General features: G+C 34.9%; 1 protein-coding gene across 14 annotated transcripts in view; it reads left to right on the forward strand.

Annotated features, from left to right (window-relative positions):
• LOC114053777 (centrosome and spindle pole-associated protein 1-like) overlaps positions 1-17,467 on the forward strand; it is a 133,484-nt gene that overhangs the window by 83,173 nt on the left and 32,844 nt on the right. For all 14 annotated transcript variants that reach the window (XR_003570422.1, XM_027876904.1, XM_027876903.1 and 11 more), the window contains 2 exons: positions 9,741-9,893; positions 13,313-13,425. Coding sequence is in view for 13 of the 14 variants with exons in the window: in XM_027876904.1 (XP_027732705.1) it covers positions 9,741-9,893; positions 13,313-13,425 (266 nt within the window). In the remaining variant the exon portion in view is untranslated. The remainder of the gene's footprint in view (positions 1-9,740; positions 9,894-13,312; positions 13,426-17,467) is intronic.

A 17,467-nucleotide genomic window follows, 5' to 3' on the forward strand; every position in this document is an offset into this window, starting at 1 on the left:
TATCTATCTATCTATCTATCTATCTATCTATCTATCTATCTATCTATTTTTAGTGAGGCAGTTGGAGTTAAGTGACTTGCCCAGAGTCACACAACTAGTGAGTGTTATGTGTCTGAGGTCGCATTTGAACTCAGGTCCTCCTGAGTCCAGGGCCAGTAATCTATCCACTGCGCCACCTCACTTTTACTTTTTGGTGAGGCAGTTGGGGCTAAGTAAACTTGTCCAGGGTCTCATAGCTAGTAAGTGTAAAGTGTTTGAGGCAGGATTTGAACTCAGGGCCTCCTGACTTCAAGACCAGAGCTATATCCACTGCTCCACCTAGCTGCCCCTGAAATCCATTAATTTTTAAGGTGCAAGCAAAAATGATTACTATAAACTATACTTAACAGAAATAATTCTTCTGCTTAAGAAAGAAGTCTCAGAATGAGATGGGATACACTGCAGACAATAAATGATAATAATAACAATCATAATAATCACAACAATAATACTAAATCAGTCATTTAACCTTCTTCTAGAAGTAGAACTTCACACACCAGTAGTGTCTGGAACTGTGAGATGTGGGTCACATTAGTCAAAATGAGGTAATGATGAATGAAAAAAGCCACCCAGGGCACATTCTGTGACTTCACAGTAGGCATTTATAGTTAGGACACTATTTAATATACCACCCACCATGGAAACTCATTTATGATGACAGATTATGTGGAGAAAGATTTAAATCTACCTTATAAGTGTTTATAGCTGCAGTTCTCATATTTTGAATGATATTAGTTTCTGCCATGTGACTTTTCTTTCAGTTCCCGTTGTTTGCGTTTATGGTATAAAGGAATTTAATTATAACTGAGTATTCTTTCTAAGTTCCTCCTTAAAGAAATTTTCTTACAGGGAGAGTAGTTGAAATGAGATGTCAAAATTAACTTCCTCTATTTGTAGGATACAGTTATTTTTCAACATAATCAGCTTGTGCTTTAGGAGTTTATGGCAAGAGTTGCTGAATCATTTTAGAAATGTAGAGACCTGTGTTTTGCCTCTTAAAGCCAAGTGTTTAACAGATGCAGCCATTTCCTTCCACCATTGGTGGTTTCTGTTACTAAATCACAAGAAAGATCTTGAGTTTCTTAACAACATTCTCTCCTACTCTTTACCTTTTAATTTTTGTTGATGTAAATTTTGTGGTGATGAAATACCACAGATAGTGTTCAGATTTGAGAAAAAAAAAAGGTGGAAAATAAAATGGGAAGCAAGGTAAGGCAGAGAGTAGAGAAGGGAAAGGAATTAAAAACTTTGTTTTGTGTAATTTGGAGTGACTTAGGCCATATGTGGCACATTGTTTAATGAAACAGAATTTTCCCCCTCCTATGACGTCTTTTCATTTTCTGCCCTGGTTTTTTTATTTTAAATTATGATAATTCTCATATCTAGTAGTGACTCATATCTACCAATTTTGCTTTTATAAGTTGGAAATAATATTCTTTTTAGCTTCCAAGAGTTTATTGCAGTGACATACCAATGTATGCTGTCATGCTAAGCTTTGGTTGTTTACCAGTTGTAGGTAGTAAGTCTTCGTTTTGTTGGGAAAGCACTTTACATTTTCTTTAGTTATCCTCTTCGCCTTCCATTCAGTAATATGATTGAATTATCAGTTTGGGCATTAATGGATAATCTTCAATTGATTAATTAAAAATTGACTATGCTTTCATTTTATCAATGAATTTTCTTTTAGATGTATTTTATTTATGTAGGCTGTCTGTCTAATACTGTTCCAGTAGGTTATATAACAAAGAGAGATGACTATTCAGTCCTGTTTTTAATGTGTAGGCTGGTTTCCCTTCTTGTGAGAGATGGTAAAGGGTCTTGAGGAATGGATATATCAACCTGAAATAAAGAATACTACCTAAGTAACAAAAACTAGGCTCTTTAATGAAGGCAAAGGAATTACAATTAGGGACCACCACACAGCACCAAAGTCGTGGAGTGCCCGAGGAGGGGGTTTAACATGGGGGTTCTTACATAATACCAGGGCAGAGGGAGTGGGGTACAATTCTTGGAATGGTGCAGCTGCAGATGCAGGGGGGAGGTTGGAACATTCTATGGAGCACCATCCACTGTTGTAGCAATTAGGAATGTCCAAAGAAACAATAGCACTAGTTTCTGCTGGCTCTGGGATCAGGAGATCTGCTCATAGTCCCCTGAATTCAATACTTTCTCTACTGTCCAGGTGATTAGAAAAATGCAATGTCCCTTTAAAAATAGAAGGAGGGCTTCAGTGAAGAAAGAAATAAGCGGAAGGAGCTAAAGAGGAAGTTGGGGCATCATGATCTGTATTAGGAGGTTGGGAGGTAGAGGGATATCAGACAGAGGAGATGGGGAAGAAAGAGGGTAGGAATTTAATTGGTTTTAATTGAAACTTGGGTTAGAGAGGAACTTGGAGTTGTAACAAGCTAATAATTTCTTGATTTTTTTCATAATAATAGAATCATACTGCGAAAGTGGCAGAACCAAGAAAGGGAAACCTTATTTTGTGTCTGATTTTTACCAATTAAGAGGAAGTGATTGCTGAATAGAAATAATGGGTATGTTGGGGCAAAGCTATTAATCCTTTGTTATGATAGAGGAAGAGAGAAAAGCTGGGAAGAATCTGCCATACTTTGTAATTTTTAGGAGAGCATATTTCAGACTGCTTAAAGAAATGATTCCGTGGACTAAAATTCTTCAGGATAAAGTCACCCCAGGAGGATTGGTGACTTTCCTTCCTAAGAAGGAAATTCTGAATTCACAGTAGAGAAACAGTTCCAAAGAAAGGAAAAGGAGGGTGGGAATGAAGGAGAGATTTGTCTAAAGAGACTGGTGTGGATGCCTTAAAAACTCACCAACCAACTTAGATTGAAAATAGACATGTTTAGAAAATGTAAGCAATAGCATGTAACAGCATAAATGCAAAAGTGCAGTATGGTCTTGTGTTGAACATTTCTTAGGTAGGAGATGTAGCAGGGCTTCTAGCACCTCTCTCACTAGCAGGTTTGATTTTGATCTTGTCAGACAGGAAGAGAGGAATGGAGTTACAGTAAGGGGTTGAATAAGCTTACTTTATTCTAGGCTAGTCTTCTCAAAGGGAGTTTGCTGATAAAGGTAGCACCAACTCCTACAGCATTCTCTTAACAACCCTTCTCGCAGGTGCTGGCGCGAAGGGGTAGCAATAACCCCTCTGTCTCGATGGGGTCAATTGAGACAGGCACAACTTGTGCTCTTCCCTAAATCCCCTCAGGCCCCAATGGGGCCCCCTCTCAAGCTTGATGGGGGCTGATCAAGGCATGTACAGCATTCTAGCCTGTACATTTCACCACTAAGGCAGTCCCTACTCACTGACCAATACCCACTTTCTTTATAGGGCAACAGACAAAGAAGGCATATTGCCAGCAATAGCCTCACAATTTTATATCACCTCACCCCTATATCTGCTGTGACTGCGCAGTAGAAACTGTTTTCAACCATGATTGTGAGAACTCATATATCTAACACCTAGAAACTAGGGATTGTTATGGCTATGGATCCTGGGAAAGAAGACTCTAAGAAAGAATAACAAAAATCCACCTTACACACACTAAACTTCACCTTACTGACATCTTGTTAAAAAATATTGTCAAAGGGAGATGAGGTTGGTGAGGAGTGCTAAAGGTAATGAGAGTTTTTGAGTTATTTGTAAAGTTCTACTGTAGAAAAGAGATAGAATCTATGAGTAGCACCTAATATTTGGAGGAGGATGATTGGATGATGTTGATAAATGATAAAAGATGACACAGAAAAGGCAAGGTACTTGGCTCTCTTTTACTTTTGTGTTCTATGTGTACAATATTTGGACCAGAAGATACAGAACTAAAATAATTAGGGGACTGAACCCCAAGATTTGTTGGGAGATAGCAAGAGAGTTTCTCACTGAAGAAGGAAATGGCAAACCACTTCAGCATCTTTGCCATGATAACCCCAGGGACAGTATGGTCCAGGGGGTCACGAAGAGTCAGACAAGACTGAACAACAAGAAGAGAGTATCCACCTGTCCTTGATGAGTTCAGGTCACTGAGGTCAGGTGCATTATATCCTTGAGTAATGGAAGAACCAGCTGATAGTTTAAATGTAGCTATGTCCTCAAATGCTCTTGCTTCCTTGTTTGTCAGCTTCCTCAGCTTCTGTCATCCGTACCTTCATTGCAGCCACATACGGGGAAAGTCATACCTTTGATTTCATCATGACTCACAAGTGAAACACCTCTACAGTCACTCCCCATAACTCTGATCTTCCTCTCTCTGATCATAATTTCCATTATTCCATCTCTCCTTGTGTCTCAGTCCTCAATCTCCAACTTCTTAAACCTGTTTTCTGGCCTTCACTTTGACATCGGTCTCTCTACTAACCATCACCCTTGTCCTCTCTTTTCTTCCTTCAAAATCTTATCCTAAAACCTTAACTTTAATTAGTTACACTTTACACTACCCTCTACCCTGATCCTGTTGCTGCTTACCCCAGTCCAAACCTAAGCTCTCAAATACTCTTATCATCTGCCTTCTCTGCTCTTACAGGTATGCTGCTGAATGCAGATGCAGGAACTCCCACTGTCATTATAAGAATATCTATCTATCTATCTGTTTATCTATCTGTCTATCTGTCTGTCTGTCTATCTATCTGTCTGTCTGTCTGTCCGTCCGTCCGTCCGTCTGTCCGTCCGTCCATCCATCCCTCCCTCCATCCATCCATCTCTCTCTCTATCTATCCATCTATCTCATCTCCCAAGTGGGTCCTTACTACTGCAAACTTTACTTTTCTATGATTATCTCCGTACCTCACTTTCCTTAGCATCTATTTTAGACCTCCTTTCAAGCCACATATACACTTCTCCCCTTTCTTAGTCAGTCATCAGGTATTTAATTGCCTACTATGTGCTGGGCTCCATGCTAGGCTCTAGTGATACAGGTAACAAGAAGGAAATGATACCTACACACAAAGCTTATATCCTAATGTGGGGAGACATTAATTACATAAATATACACAGCATAAATGCTAAGTGAGTAAATACAAATATATACAAAATAGTTAAATATAGGATAGATTGGGAAGGAAGACACTAGCAGTTGGAGGGATCAGGAAGGTCTTAATGTAGAAGGTGGTTCTTGAATTACATCTTAAAAGAAGAGAAGGGATTCTGTGAGGTAGAGAGAGATTCCAGAGATGTGGGATCCTTGGGTTTATCAAACACTAGGCTTCTCTGCTTGTTTGCTTCTGTATGTCATGTACCTAATGTGTTCTTTCTATTTCTTATTCTGTATGTCACATACCTAATGTGTTCTTTCTGTTTCTTAACTAAGTTGTTTTGATGATTATTGCTTTGTGGTATAGTTTGAGATCTAGTACTGCCAGAAACCCCTTTCTTTTCCTTTTTTTTTTTCATTTTTCCTTTGATATTCTTGACCTTTTGTTTTTATTTTTTCTAGTTCGATAAAGTAGCCCTTTGATACTTTGATTGATATAATCCCGAATAAGTAAATGAATTTAGGTAATATTATAATTTTTATTATATCACCATATCCTTGCAATGAACATTTATTAATCTTTCTTTGGTAATTTAGATTTGTCTGTATTTGTATAGGGTGTTTTATTGTTGTATTCATACAGTTTTTATATATGTCTTGTCAAATAATTTCCTAAGTATTTTATATTTTCTGTAGTTATTTTAAACAGGATCTTTTTAGCTCTTCCTGCTGGATTTTTTTTTGGGTAATATACAGAAATTTTGATGATTTATGTATGTTTATTTTTTAACCTATAGCATTGCTGAACTTGCTGTTTCATTTAATTTTTTAGTTGACTTTCATGTGTTCTCTCAGTAAGCCAACATATTATCTGTAAAAGTCACTAATTTTGTTTCCTCTTTGCCTAAGCTTTCAATTTTTGTCTTATTGCTGTAGCTAGCATTTCTAGCACTATCTCATAGTAATGGTGATAATGAGCATCTTTACTTCACCGTTGATCTTATTCAAAAGGCCTCTAGTTTATCCCCATTAGATCCTATTAATATTAAGCGGAGGTCCATTTATTCTTGTTATCTAGTTGTTTTTAAGAGGAATCAATATTATTTGTTGTCAAAATTTTTTTCTGCATCTATTGATATAATCATATGATATTTGTTGTTCTTGTTATTAATATGATAATTTATTTTTTATAGTTTTCCTAAGATTGAATCAGCTGTGACTTCCTGGTAAACATCTAGCCTGGCCATTGTATATAATATTTGTGATGTATTACTATAATCTTCTTGCTAAAATTTTGTTATTAAAATTTTTTGCATTGATATTCATTAGAGATATTGGTCTTTATTTATTTTTTCCTCTGTTTTGAATCTCCCTGATTTAGGGAGTAGTAAGACCATACCGTTCTCATGGAATGAATTTGGTAGGACCCTTTCTTTTCCTATTTTTAAAAAATTTTTAATTAATTTATTTTGAATTATCGACAATCACTTCCGTAAGCTTTTGAGTTTTAAATTTTTCTTCCCCTCCCTCCTCACCGCCTTCCCCAAGATGGCATGCAATCTGACATAGGCTGTACATGTATATTCCTATTAAATATATTTTCACATTAGTGATGTTGTAGGTAAGAATTAAAACCAATAGGAGGAACCACCAGAAAGAGGAAACAAAACACAACAGAAGAAAAAAAAATAGCATATAGTATGCTTCGATCTGCATTCAAACTCCATAGTTCTTTCTTCTTTGTGGATAGTGTTTTCCATCAGAAGGCCTTTGGAGATGTCTTAGATCCTTGTATTGCTGAGAAGGGTTAAGTCTATCAATATTAGTCATCGTACAATGTGTCTGTTACTGTATATAACACAGTATATATATCCTGGTTCTGCTCATTTCACTCAGCAGCAGACCATACAAGTCTTTCCAGGTTTTTCTGAAGTCAGCCTGTTCATCATTTCTTCCTATTTTTTTTTTTAAACAGATTTTGTAGTAGTGGAATTGGTTGTTCTTTAAATGTTTAACAATCCATTTGTAAATGCAGCTGGTCTTTTTTTCCCTTTGGGAGTTCATTTATAGCTTGTTCTATTTCTTCTAAAATTGTGTTATGTAATGCCTCTATTTCTTGTTCTATTATTCTGGGCATTTTATATTTTTGTAAATATTCGTCCATTTAATTTAGATTGTCAATTTTTTTGGTATGTAATTAGACAAAATAATTCTTCTGTTTCTTTTATTTATTGGGGTTATAAATTCGCCTTTTTTACTTGATACTGATGATTTAGTTTTCTTCTTTCTTTTAAAAATCAAATTACTTTTCATTTTATTGGTTTCCCCAGGTCTGGTTCCCCCATCTTTCAAGCTGCTCTTTGCCTAATTTAATAATTTATTTATTTTTCCTTTATATTTTGTTAACCTTTTCTTTGATTTTCAGGATTTCTATTTTGGTATTTAACTGAAGGTTTTTAATTTTTTTTTGGTTGTTGTTGTATGCCCAAATTATTAATCTTTTCTTTTTTTTTTAATCAGTGAGACTGTTTGGAGATAAAACATTTTCCCTAAAAACTGCTATGACTTCATCTCCCAAATTTTATTTTATTTCTTATTGTCATCTTTAGTGAAATTATCTGTTCTTTCTATTATTTGTTCTTTGACCCATCTGTTTGAGTGGGATGCCCCTATGAAGACTTCTCAGTGTAATTAAAGTTTGGGATAAGATTATCCTGAATTTGGAGATAAGTTCATGAGGCAGAATAGGATAAGTATAGATTTCTATAGTTCCCCCTTCTCCCAATGTTAAGTTAGTAGTTAAAGATTGGCAAGCCTGAAACTCTGAAACCCCCCATATTCTGTTGCTACATTCTGGTCACGGTGACCTTCCCATAGCAGTGTCTAGCTTGATCACACATTCTAAATTGTTCATTTTTGCGGCAAACCAAGGTGATGGATATGTATATTGTTTCTTTGTTCTCTGTCTCTGGGAATAGATTTTCGCGCTTAGATTGTAAGCCAAATATTGGTTAGTTGGTGGGAGGGGGAATTTTCCCCGTTAGAGTTATAAACTGGCTTTTTGCTGCTGTATTTTGTCTTCCTTCATCAGAAATCATACTGGTGCAGGAACACCCGATACTCAAAAATTGAAATAAACTTTCTGTTCCTACCTTGAGATACCTCTAAGAGTTTTTTTTTAAGTAGCATCCCACACATGTTCTTTAGGATTAAGTTATTTGGTGTCTCATTACTTTTTAATCTTTTATTCAGTGACCCTTTATTCAATATAATTTTTATTTCATTGTGGTGTATAAAAGATGTGCTTACTATTTCTGCTTTACTGCATTTTTTGGTAAAATTTTTATTCTTGAATACATGGAAAGTTGAAAAATATGTATACTCCTTTTTATTCCCATTCAGTAATTTGTCATTGTCTTAATTCATTTTGTTCGCCTTTTTGTATTGCCTCTTTTTGTCAACAACTAAATGTTCTTTGTACACTACCTTTCAAATTCCATCTCATTTCCTTTGCTTAGGCTATATCCCGATGCGTAGAATGCACTTCTTCCTCACTATTGCATTTTAGAATCTGTCTTCCTTCCAAATCATAGCTCAGTTGTTACATCTCACAGGAGCCCTTTTGTGATGCTTTAGTTGGTAGTACTCTCTCCCTGTTGAAATTACTATGTATTATTTTGTATGTTATTTGTGTATGTATTGTGTTCACTTAGTAGAACCAAAACTCCTGGAGCTTAGGGACTGTTTATATTTTCAGGGCCTATCAGAGTGCCTGGAACTTAGTAGTCACTTAATAAATGTTTATTGAATTGAAAATGAACCAAATTGCCACTCTCCCATATCTGGACTCTCATGGTCAGCTATTTCCATGGTTTATTATCCTTGGATCCATCCTATCATTCCCACCAGTGACTATTATTTTACCTGCCTTGCCTGTCCGTAATCTAGGTTAGCCCTTTTCATATGCTTTCTTCACTCCTGAGATACTAAGTTTTTAGAAAAAAAAAAGGATATTTATTTATCTGTGTACATGTTGTATTTCCCTTGTTCTTGTCCCTTGTGCATGTTGTATGTCCCTGCTCTTTGAGGGCAGAGACAGTTTAGTCTTCAAGTATCTCACCCAGTATCTTGCACATAAGTGACCACTTAATTATGGTTTGTCGAAGTGAACTGACCCCTGTTTCCAAATCTTAGATTCTTATTTTGTGGTTATTGTTTGTTGTTAGGGGAAATTAAGTAGATAAGATAGACAGCAACTACATTCAGTTAAGTTATTGCTATACTTATTTTATGGCATTGTTACATATTAACAGATCATTTTAAAATAGAATTGCCAAATTCTGAAGTCATATTAGATAAATATTAACATAACTATGTCTAATTGTATGTAAAATAACCATGTGGTTTATTTTTCATGTATATATACTATAATTTTCTCAATTTCTCCACTAATTTCCTTTTTGACATTATAGGATCATTTCAGTTAAGGTCTTCCTGTAAGTTTTGCTAATTAAAATAAAATTTCAGTACAACAACGTATCACTTTTTCTTTACCATTACTCTTTTTTTCTTATTTAAGCATTTTATATTTTAATATAAGAATGGTCAAATATTGCTTATTTTAAAAAAACATATATTTGTAAACACACAAATGTAGTAAGCATAACAATTTGGAAACGTATTTTAAAAAATAAAAGGCTTATTTTTCCCTCTTAGCTGATTTGAATAGGATGCACAGACAAAATATAGATGCCTACCATAATCCAGATGCAAGAGCACATGAAGATAAAAGGGCTGTTGTCTCTCTAGACCAAAATTTAGCCACTGCAAATGCTGAGAACCCAGAAGATCCTGCAAATACAAATTCAGGTTTTTAATCTCATTCGATTTTATTACATTTCTAATGTATCACCTATCTTTTCCTCTTAACTATGACAGTTCTGTATCATGTCCTAGCAAGAATCTTTTTACTCTTGTGATGTAAAACATGTTGACCAAGCTATTTAAAACAGATTTTTCTTCACAAGTCTCTTTTTGTCTGTTTGGAATTACTCTTCAGCTTGCTGCTTAATCTTCCAACTTGCTTCTCAGTTTATATCACTTTTGTTTGTTGATTTTCTTTTTGTTTGGACTGTTTGAGGTGGGAGTTTGTTTTTTGGGCACTGTAGGGCCAAACTCACAAATTCCAGTAATGTTATTACTTCATATTTATTTATTTGTGGAGACTGTGTGGAGTAGTAGCTGGAGTCAGAAAAACCTGGGCCCAGATTCTGCCTCTGACACAATAACTCTGACCATGGGCATATATATCACTTACACTCTAGGTTCTCCAGGCAATGTCTTAAGGGCATGAGTTGCTCAGCTGAATCAGCGGAAGGAAGGAATTTCTACACTGAGAATTTCTTATACAAATGAAATCATAGGTTTGAAACAAAGAGTTAAATGAATGTATCCTTCCAGGAGAAGTATAAGCTCCCTGAAGACAGAGACTGGTTCATGTTTTTCTTTGTGTCCTTAGTGCCTAACATGGCGTCTTTTATATTGTAGGCATTTAATACATTATTACTAAATTAAATTTTGTTTATGTATGTGTATGTGTACATGCATACACATATATAAATTGATGTTTTGAGGGTTGAGTTTAACTTCTGCCACTTAAAATTCAGTTTCATACTGTTTCAAGTGTAGTTTAGAAGCCTTTCAGGCATCCATGGGGCACAGTAGGGAGAATTGGACTTGGAGTCAGAGACCTGAGTGTGAATCCTGCCTTATTTGGTAGCCCTCTGTGACCCTTTCATGGCAAGTCACATGACCTCTTTCAGCTTCAATTTCCTCATCTAAAATAGGGATAATAAACTGGGATTTTTGTGAGGATAAAATGAGATAACTTATATAAAGTACTTTGCAGACCTTATGCAAATGATACATGCTGTTATTGTTAATATAGTAAAGGTAATAGAAGAAAGAAATCCTAAAGAAACCTTCATTTAAAAGAGACCTGGAAAGAGATGATTTTGCTTAGTCTTTTGTTTTGAAACACTTGTGAAAAACGATTTTTATTTTCTTCTTTTTCTAGCTTTAGCTGTTAGTTATAGAGAGTTTAGGAAACTCGGATTTTCTGACAAACAAGAAAGAATCCTAAAGATTCCTTTCTTTGTATATTAGTCTGTCAACATTTATTTAGTTTTTTCTGTGTTCAAAACAGATTGCAAGGTGCTAAATAACTGTGAGAGTATGAAGTTATTCTTGATATGCCACCATTATTTCCTGCTGTATTTTGTCTATTACTACTAATTCTGCTGTTCATGAAACAGATTTTTATTGTATAGCTACTTTTATTCTTATGCTATCTATGCCTTATACCTATACTTAGAGATTAATGTTAAATCTCTGTCTCCTCTCTTTGTTTTGATTAAACATTAAAACACAAATTCCATAAAATTTATTGAATACTTATTATATGTAAACCCTTCTACTGGAAGATATAATTTTTTTTTCACTTTTTAGATAAAAGGTATTTAATACATTAGTGCAGTTAAAGTGTTTTGTATGATTAAAAAAAACTTCATGCACAGATTTCGTTCATTAAAGGAAGGCTAATTTTAAAATACCATGTCAGTGGTGAACATCACCCAGTTTATGCTAAAGTATAAGCTTTGTTATCTCACTTTTGGAGAACATAGGGAACTCAGAATTCCAAAAGGAATTTTACAAATTATAAAATAGCCTGGTTTTCCCTGGTTTTTAATCTTCATTTGGGCCTATTTCCTAAAATTTAATTTTTTGTTGTTTTCCTCTTAATATTCTATATTTTACTTAATTTGTGGAGTCTCTGATTAAGCATAATTAAACCATTAAATTAATCCCAACAGAGGCTGGAAGGGAGCTTGCTTCTTAGTTGCTGTGTGTTCTTATTTTTGGATCCATTCTCCTGTTGGCTAATATTTATTTTGGGACCTGCTTTTTACTTGTTGACTTTTTTCTGTCTCATTTTTAAGCAGCATTAAACCTTCCTCATGTTGTATTTTTTTTTTTTTTTTTGCTCTAAGTAACTTATGCCACCCTTCTTTTGTAAATTTCCTTCTAGTTGTATCTGCCTATTTTCTCATCCTGTCCACTTCATTTGAATTCTAATCCTTTCCTCCAGTGTGGTAGACACTGTACTTAATGTTGTTTTGTCAGCTTAATTAACATACTCTCAATTTTATTAGAGTAATGCTGAAGAGGAACTTCATGATGGAAATTCAGTGTTTTTAATGAAAAAAAAAAGTCCCATCAGAAAAGTGATTGACAATTTTATCATTTTTTTCTTATGCTAATTCTTTTATTTTCTGTTATTTACTTTTAAAGTATTTTTAAAAAAAATTTAACCTTTGCCTGTAGTTAATTTCAAACATATAGACAAGTAAACAAAATAAGCTAGTCATGATAGTCAACTCAATGACAAAGTAATTAACATGTTCTAAACCAAATGATTAAGAGAAATTTAGATATTGGAATATAACTCCTAAGACTGAACAGAGATTTAAATGTAGATTAAAAAATACATTTTGGGGACATAGCCTTTGGAAAGGCTTAATGGCACTGTTTTTTAATTACCTGTGAAATTTCTTAATGTTCCAAATTAGATGTGATATTGTTCATACTTGAAATCTTTTATAAGCAAACTTTTTTTATTTTTCATTCTTTACCTGAATTTAGAGGAATACTTTTTAATTTCAACAGAAAATCTGTAGCTATAGAGATATAGTAAAAGGAATAATCCAACATGTCATTGATAGAATTTATCTTTTAGGTTGAGTACATTAACAAAATTACTAATTTTAAATGCTACATATGTGTTTATATACATATATTACATAAGAGATTCTCAGAGTGTTAAATGTCACCTCCTAAATAAAGGAAATTCATATACATCAGAATCCAAATGAATATATACATAAAATATCTTTTCAAAAGCCTTTTCTACAGTGATAAATTTGTCTAACAGTATTTTTCTTTCACCTTTTGTTTCGGATCTTTTTTATGTAGGTGTGTTTTTTGTTTTGGCTGTTAGCTTTGTTTTCATTTCACTGTGGCTTTACCGTTTCATCTATTTTATCATTTTGGTCTGGGTTTGTTTGAATTCTACTCTCTCACTCCTACGTCTTCTCTGCTGGAATGACAAGTTTAGTATATTTTCCCAAAAGACAAATTTAGAAAATCTTCTTCCTTTTACCGTTGTTTTTAAAATAAGTTTTTATTTGAGCAGATGCTGATTTTAAATTTTGTAAAATATCTTTTTCAAGGTCAAATAGGTACACAGAGCTCTCCTTTTGCCCGGGGAAACATTTTTGGTGAGCCGCTAACTGAGCTTCAGATTAAACAGCAAGAAGCTTACAAGAATTATCTTCGTTTTCAGGTGAAGTATACTATTTTATCATAAAAATTTTATTAGATATACATGTTCTGCTAAATATGTAATAAATGTTGCTAAATATAAAAAGAGAGTTTTGCCTATTAAATATATTTTAAGTTCTAAAATGTTGATTCAGATATTTAATGTCAAATAATTTATATTGTAAGGTCTATATGAAATATCACATTTTATGGGGTAATAAAATAATAATCAGAATTCATATGATGCATATAAAATAACATTATATGTGGTATAGTTTGTAAGCATTGCATATACATAGCAATTTATTGATTATATATAAAAGGTATATAGGAAAATGAACATTTTCACATTGTAAAAGCAAATCACATTTGTATGTTTGTCACTATAGCAATTTAATAGGCCATATGCTCTGATGTTCTCAATTCAACTATTACCTTATAACAAACTGTAGATTAGGTAATTTTCTTAATCTGAACAATGTATAGATGCAGAATTCTCACCATGTGTAGTCAGAAAGACCTGGCTTGTCCAGTTGAATTATATTCAAAACAAGTTTCCTAAGATTGCTGTGATTTTTAATTCCTCTTTTCTCTTACAAAAATGCTCTGTACATCACTCCTTTTTCAGTAATTACTGAGGAAGTAGGTAACCTGACTTAATGGCAACCTATTGACTGTTACTATTAAATAGTTATATTTGGAAGTCTGTGCCTCAGATTTGTTTTCTATTTCAGATGATTAATATTAACAATGGAATTTAAAATAGGGAAATTGGTATGTTTTTATATTCTGAATATGTATGTATCCATACACATATATACATACACGTGTCTATAAATACGCACACATATATGTAGACACCACTGAGATATCAACACCCAACCTATTACTATCCAGTATATCTAAATGATTAGTCATAATGATAAGAAGCTCCCCTTATTCAACTTTTCTAACTGTGTCACATCCTACCTCATCTCCAGCCCAAACAGCCTACATATGCTTGATTGAGGCCAAAGTAATACCTGGATTCTGGAGTAGGTAAACGCCGATTACATCATGTATTCCTCACCATTTCCATTTCTTTGTTTAAACTTCAGTTAATTTCAGATTGCAAAGTCTTTCTTACTTAAATGTATAGTCTTATCCTCATTAACCCCCTTTTTCTTCATTTTTTCCTTTCTACCTCCAGCTCAATTAACTTAAGGAAATCTCTTTCCATCTTTGGTCCATTTTGTTTCATATCCCTTATCCTGTCACCTTCCCACACGAACTTCCTATTTTTCCTTAATCATTAACATTCAAGATAAATAAAGAATATTTGAATAACATAGTTATTCAGTTTTAGTAATTTTTTAAAAAATTCAATTTGTAGCATAGTATTTTTTTCTGTTTCTCCATTTGAGATAGGGTATTTCAGCTATTTTATGAATTGGAAAGATTTTTATGGACTAACTTGGAAACCTAGTCACCACTTATAATATCATCTCTAAAAATTATTGTGAATTAAAAATGGCCAACTTAGAAATTATCTCTAATAGCATAATTCATTTTTAAGTTCTATACTTTATTTTGAATCTAACCTTTACTATTGTTGCACATATCTCACATCCATCCCTTTCTACTCCTAATCCAATTATCCTAGACTCTTTTTAATCTTCTAACTCTCTCTTAAACAACATGTCACTCTCTTGATTAAAAAAAAGAGATCTAGGCTTCCTTATTGATAATTAATCAGTCAATCAACAAATATTTATTAAGTAACTACTATGTACCAGATATTTTGCTGAGCATTATGGATACAGAGAGAAAAACAGAGCAGTCCTTGTCCTCAAGGAGCTTACTTTTTAATGGTAGAAGGAATATGTATGTACGTTTAGAGATACAGTTAGGACATAAATCAAAGACACTGTTACTTTCAGAGGAAGCACTGGTAGCTGGGGCACAGGAAAGACTTCTCCTGGGAGGTGGCACTTAAGATAAGTCTTAAATGAAACAAAGGATTGATTTGAGGAAAAGGTGGCAAAGTAGAAGTCCCTGCATCTGGGGCAGCCAGTAAAAGGCATGAAGATGGGAGAAGGAATGTTTTGTGTAATGAAGAAGTAGGCCAGTATGGCAAGACTGTAGATTGTAGACAGGAAGGATGTGTAAGTATGCCTGAAAGATAGGAATGGATCAGATTTACATGTCAAATCTTGGAGTTTATATTTGCTCTCTGTGGTGATAGGGAGATGGTAGAATTTATTGAATGGGAGTTGGGGGATAAGATTTGTGCTTTAGGAAAATAACTTTGGTGCCTCTATCAAAAATAGATTAGAGTGGGAGACATGAGGTTGAGAGACCAAATACGAAGTTATTTCAGTATGTCAGGAAAGAAGTGATGAGGGCCTAAAATAGACTGTAAATGGTGGGAAGGAGCCATATCCAATACATGTTATGAAGATAAAAAGGACAAGATTTGGCAACTGATTGGATATGTGGTTTGAGTTGAGGAGCTGAGGTTTGAGTTGTAGAGTTGAAGATGGTGCTAAAGCTGAGAGTCTGAGTGATTGGAAGGATATTAGTACCCTGGACAGTAATAGGGAAGCCCAGAAGAGGGGATAGATTTGGGGGGTGGAAGTTGAAACTCTGTAGCCTATCATTTGAGACTCTCCATAATCTGACCGCAACCTACCTCTCCATTCTTGTCTCCTAACTGCTCTCTATTTTGAACTGTCTGCATCAAACTTCCATTTAGCTCCTCCTAAACAGAACCATTGGAGGCAACTAGATGGCCTAGTGGGTAGAGTGCTATGCCTAGAGTCAGGAAAACTTGAGTTCAAATCTGGCCCCAGATACCCATTAGCTCTGTGACCCTAGGCAAGTCATTTAACCCCTGTTTGTCTTAATCCGCTGGAGAAGGAAATTGTACACCACTGCAGTGTCTTTGACAAGAAAACCCATATGGAGTCATGAAGACTTGGACACAACTAAATGAATGAACAGCAAAAACATACTTGTACATTCTCACACATGTGCTTTTGCTCAGATTGTTTTGTCTCCTTCTTTTCTCCTTTTCACGTGTCTAACTCATATACTTTCTTCTAAGCCCAGATAAATTTCCACCACCTTTCTTCAGCGGTAGCTGCCCTTTGATCTCTCCGTATCTCTCCTGCATCTCCCTCCTGAGTTCTGTGTCTGCTTGACATCTCCACTTTGATGTTTTATAGGTACCTCAAAACTCAACATGTCCAGAACAGAACTTGGTATATTTCTCTCTAAACACATCCTGCTTTCTAACTTCCCTATTACTGCCCAGTCACCCAGGTTCTCACGTGGTGTCACCCTCAAGTCCTCACTCTCATACACTCCACATACCTAATCATTTGCATAAGGATTTGGTGGCTACGTGGAGGGTGAATTGGAGAGGAGAGAGACTGCAGGAAGGGGAAACAATTAGGAAACTGTTGAAGTCCTCTAGATGAGAGGCTAGAACTAGGATGGCTGTGCTGTCAGTGAAGAGAGAAAGGGCTAAATGTGAGAGGAGATGCATCTACAACTTGAAAACTGATTGGGTAAGAACTGCTCTGGCTCCATAGTTGAGAACTAAGCTGGGTGACTAGAAGATGAACTAGAAGGTGACTAGAAGGCATCCTGAACAGAAATAGGGAGCTTAGAAAGAGAGATTGTTGAGTTTGAGGTGCCTGTTGGACATATAGGTGGAAATGCCTACCAGGCAATTGGCAGTGCAGATCTGGAATTGCGTGGGAGTGATAGCTCTAACCATAGGAACTGATGAGGACAATACCCAGGGACAGTTCCGGGGCACACCCAGGATAGTGATTATGGTGCATAACAAAAATTTTCTGAGAAGGTTAAGTTGTTTAACATAACAACAAGAACCACAACAACATAGTGGATATCTCAGCACTGAAAGTCATGGATGCATGTTTGCAGAAGTGAAGAAGTTTAAAATATGGCACTCGCCTGAAAGAATTGTCAATGCAAAAATAGTACGGATTTCTTGTTTTATTTTGTATTTTACCTAGGGGGCATGTAAATTAGCCCAGTGAATTTATAGACTCAAC

The sequence above is a fragment of the Vombatus ursinus genome, unplaced genomic scaffold (genome assembly GCF_900497805.2).
Source record: "Vombatus ursinus unplaced genomic scaffold, bare-nosed wombat genome assembly UNPS02014812.1, whole genome shotgun sequence".
Lineage (NCBI taxonomy): Eukaryota > Metazoa > Chordata > Mammalia > Diprotodontia > Vombatidae > Vombatus > Vombatus ursinus.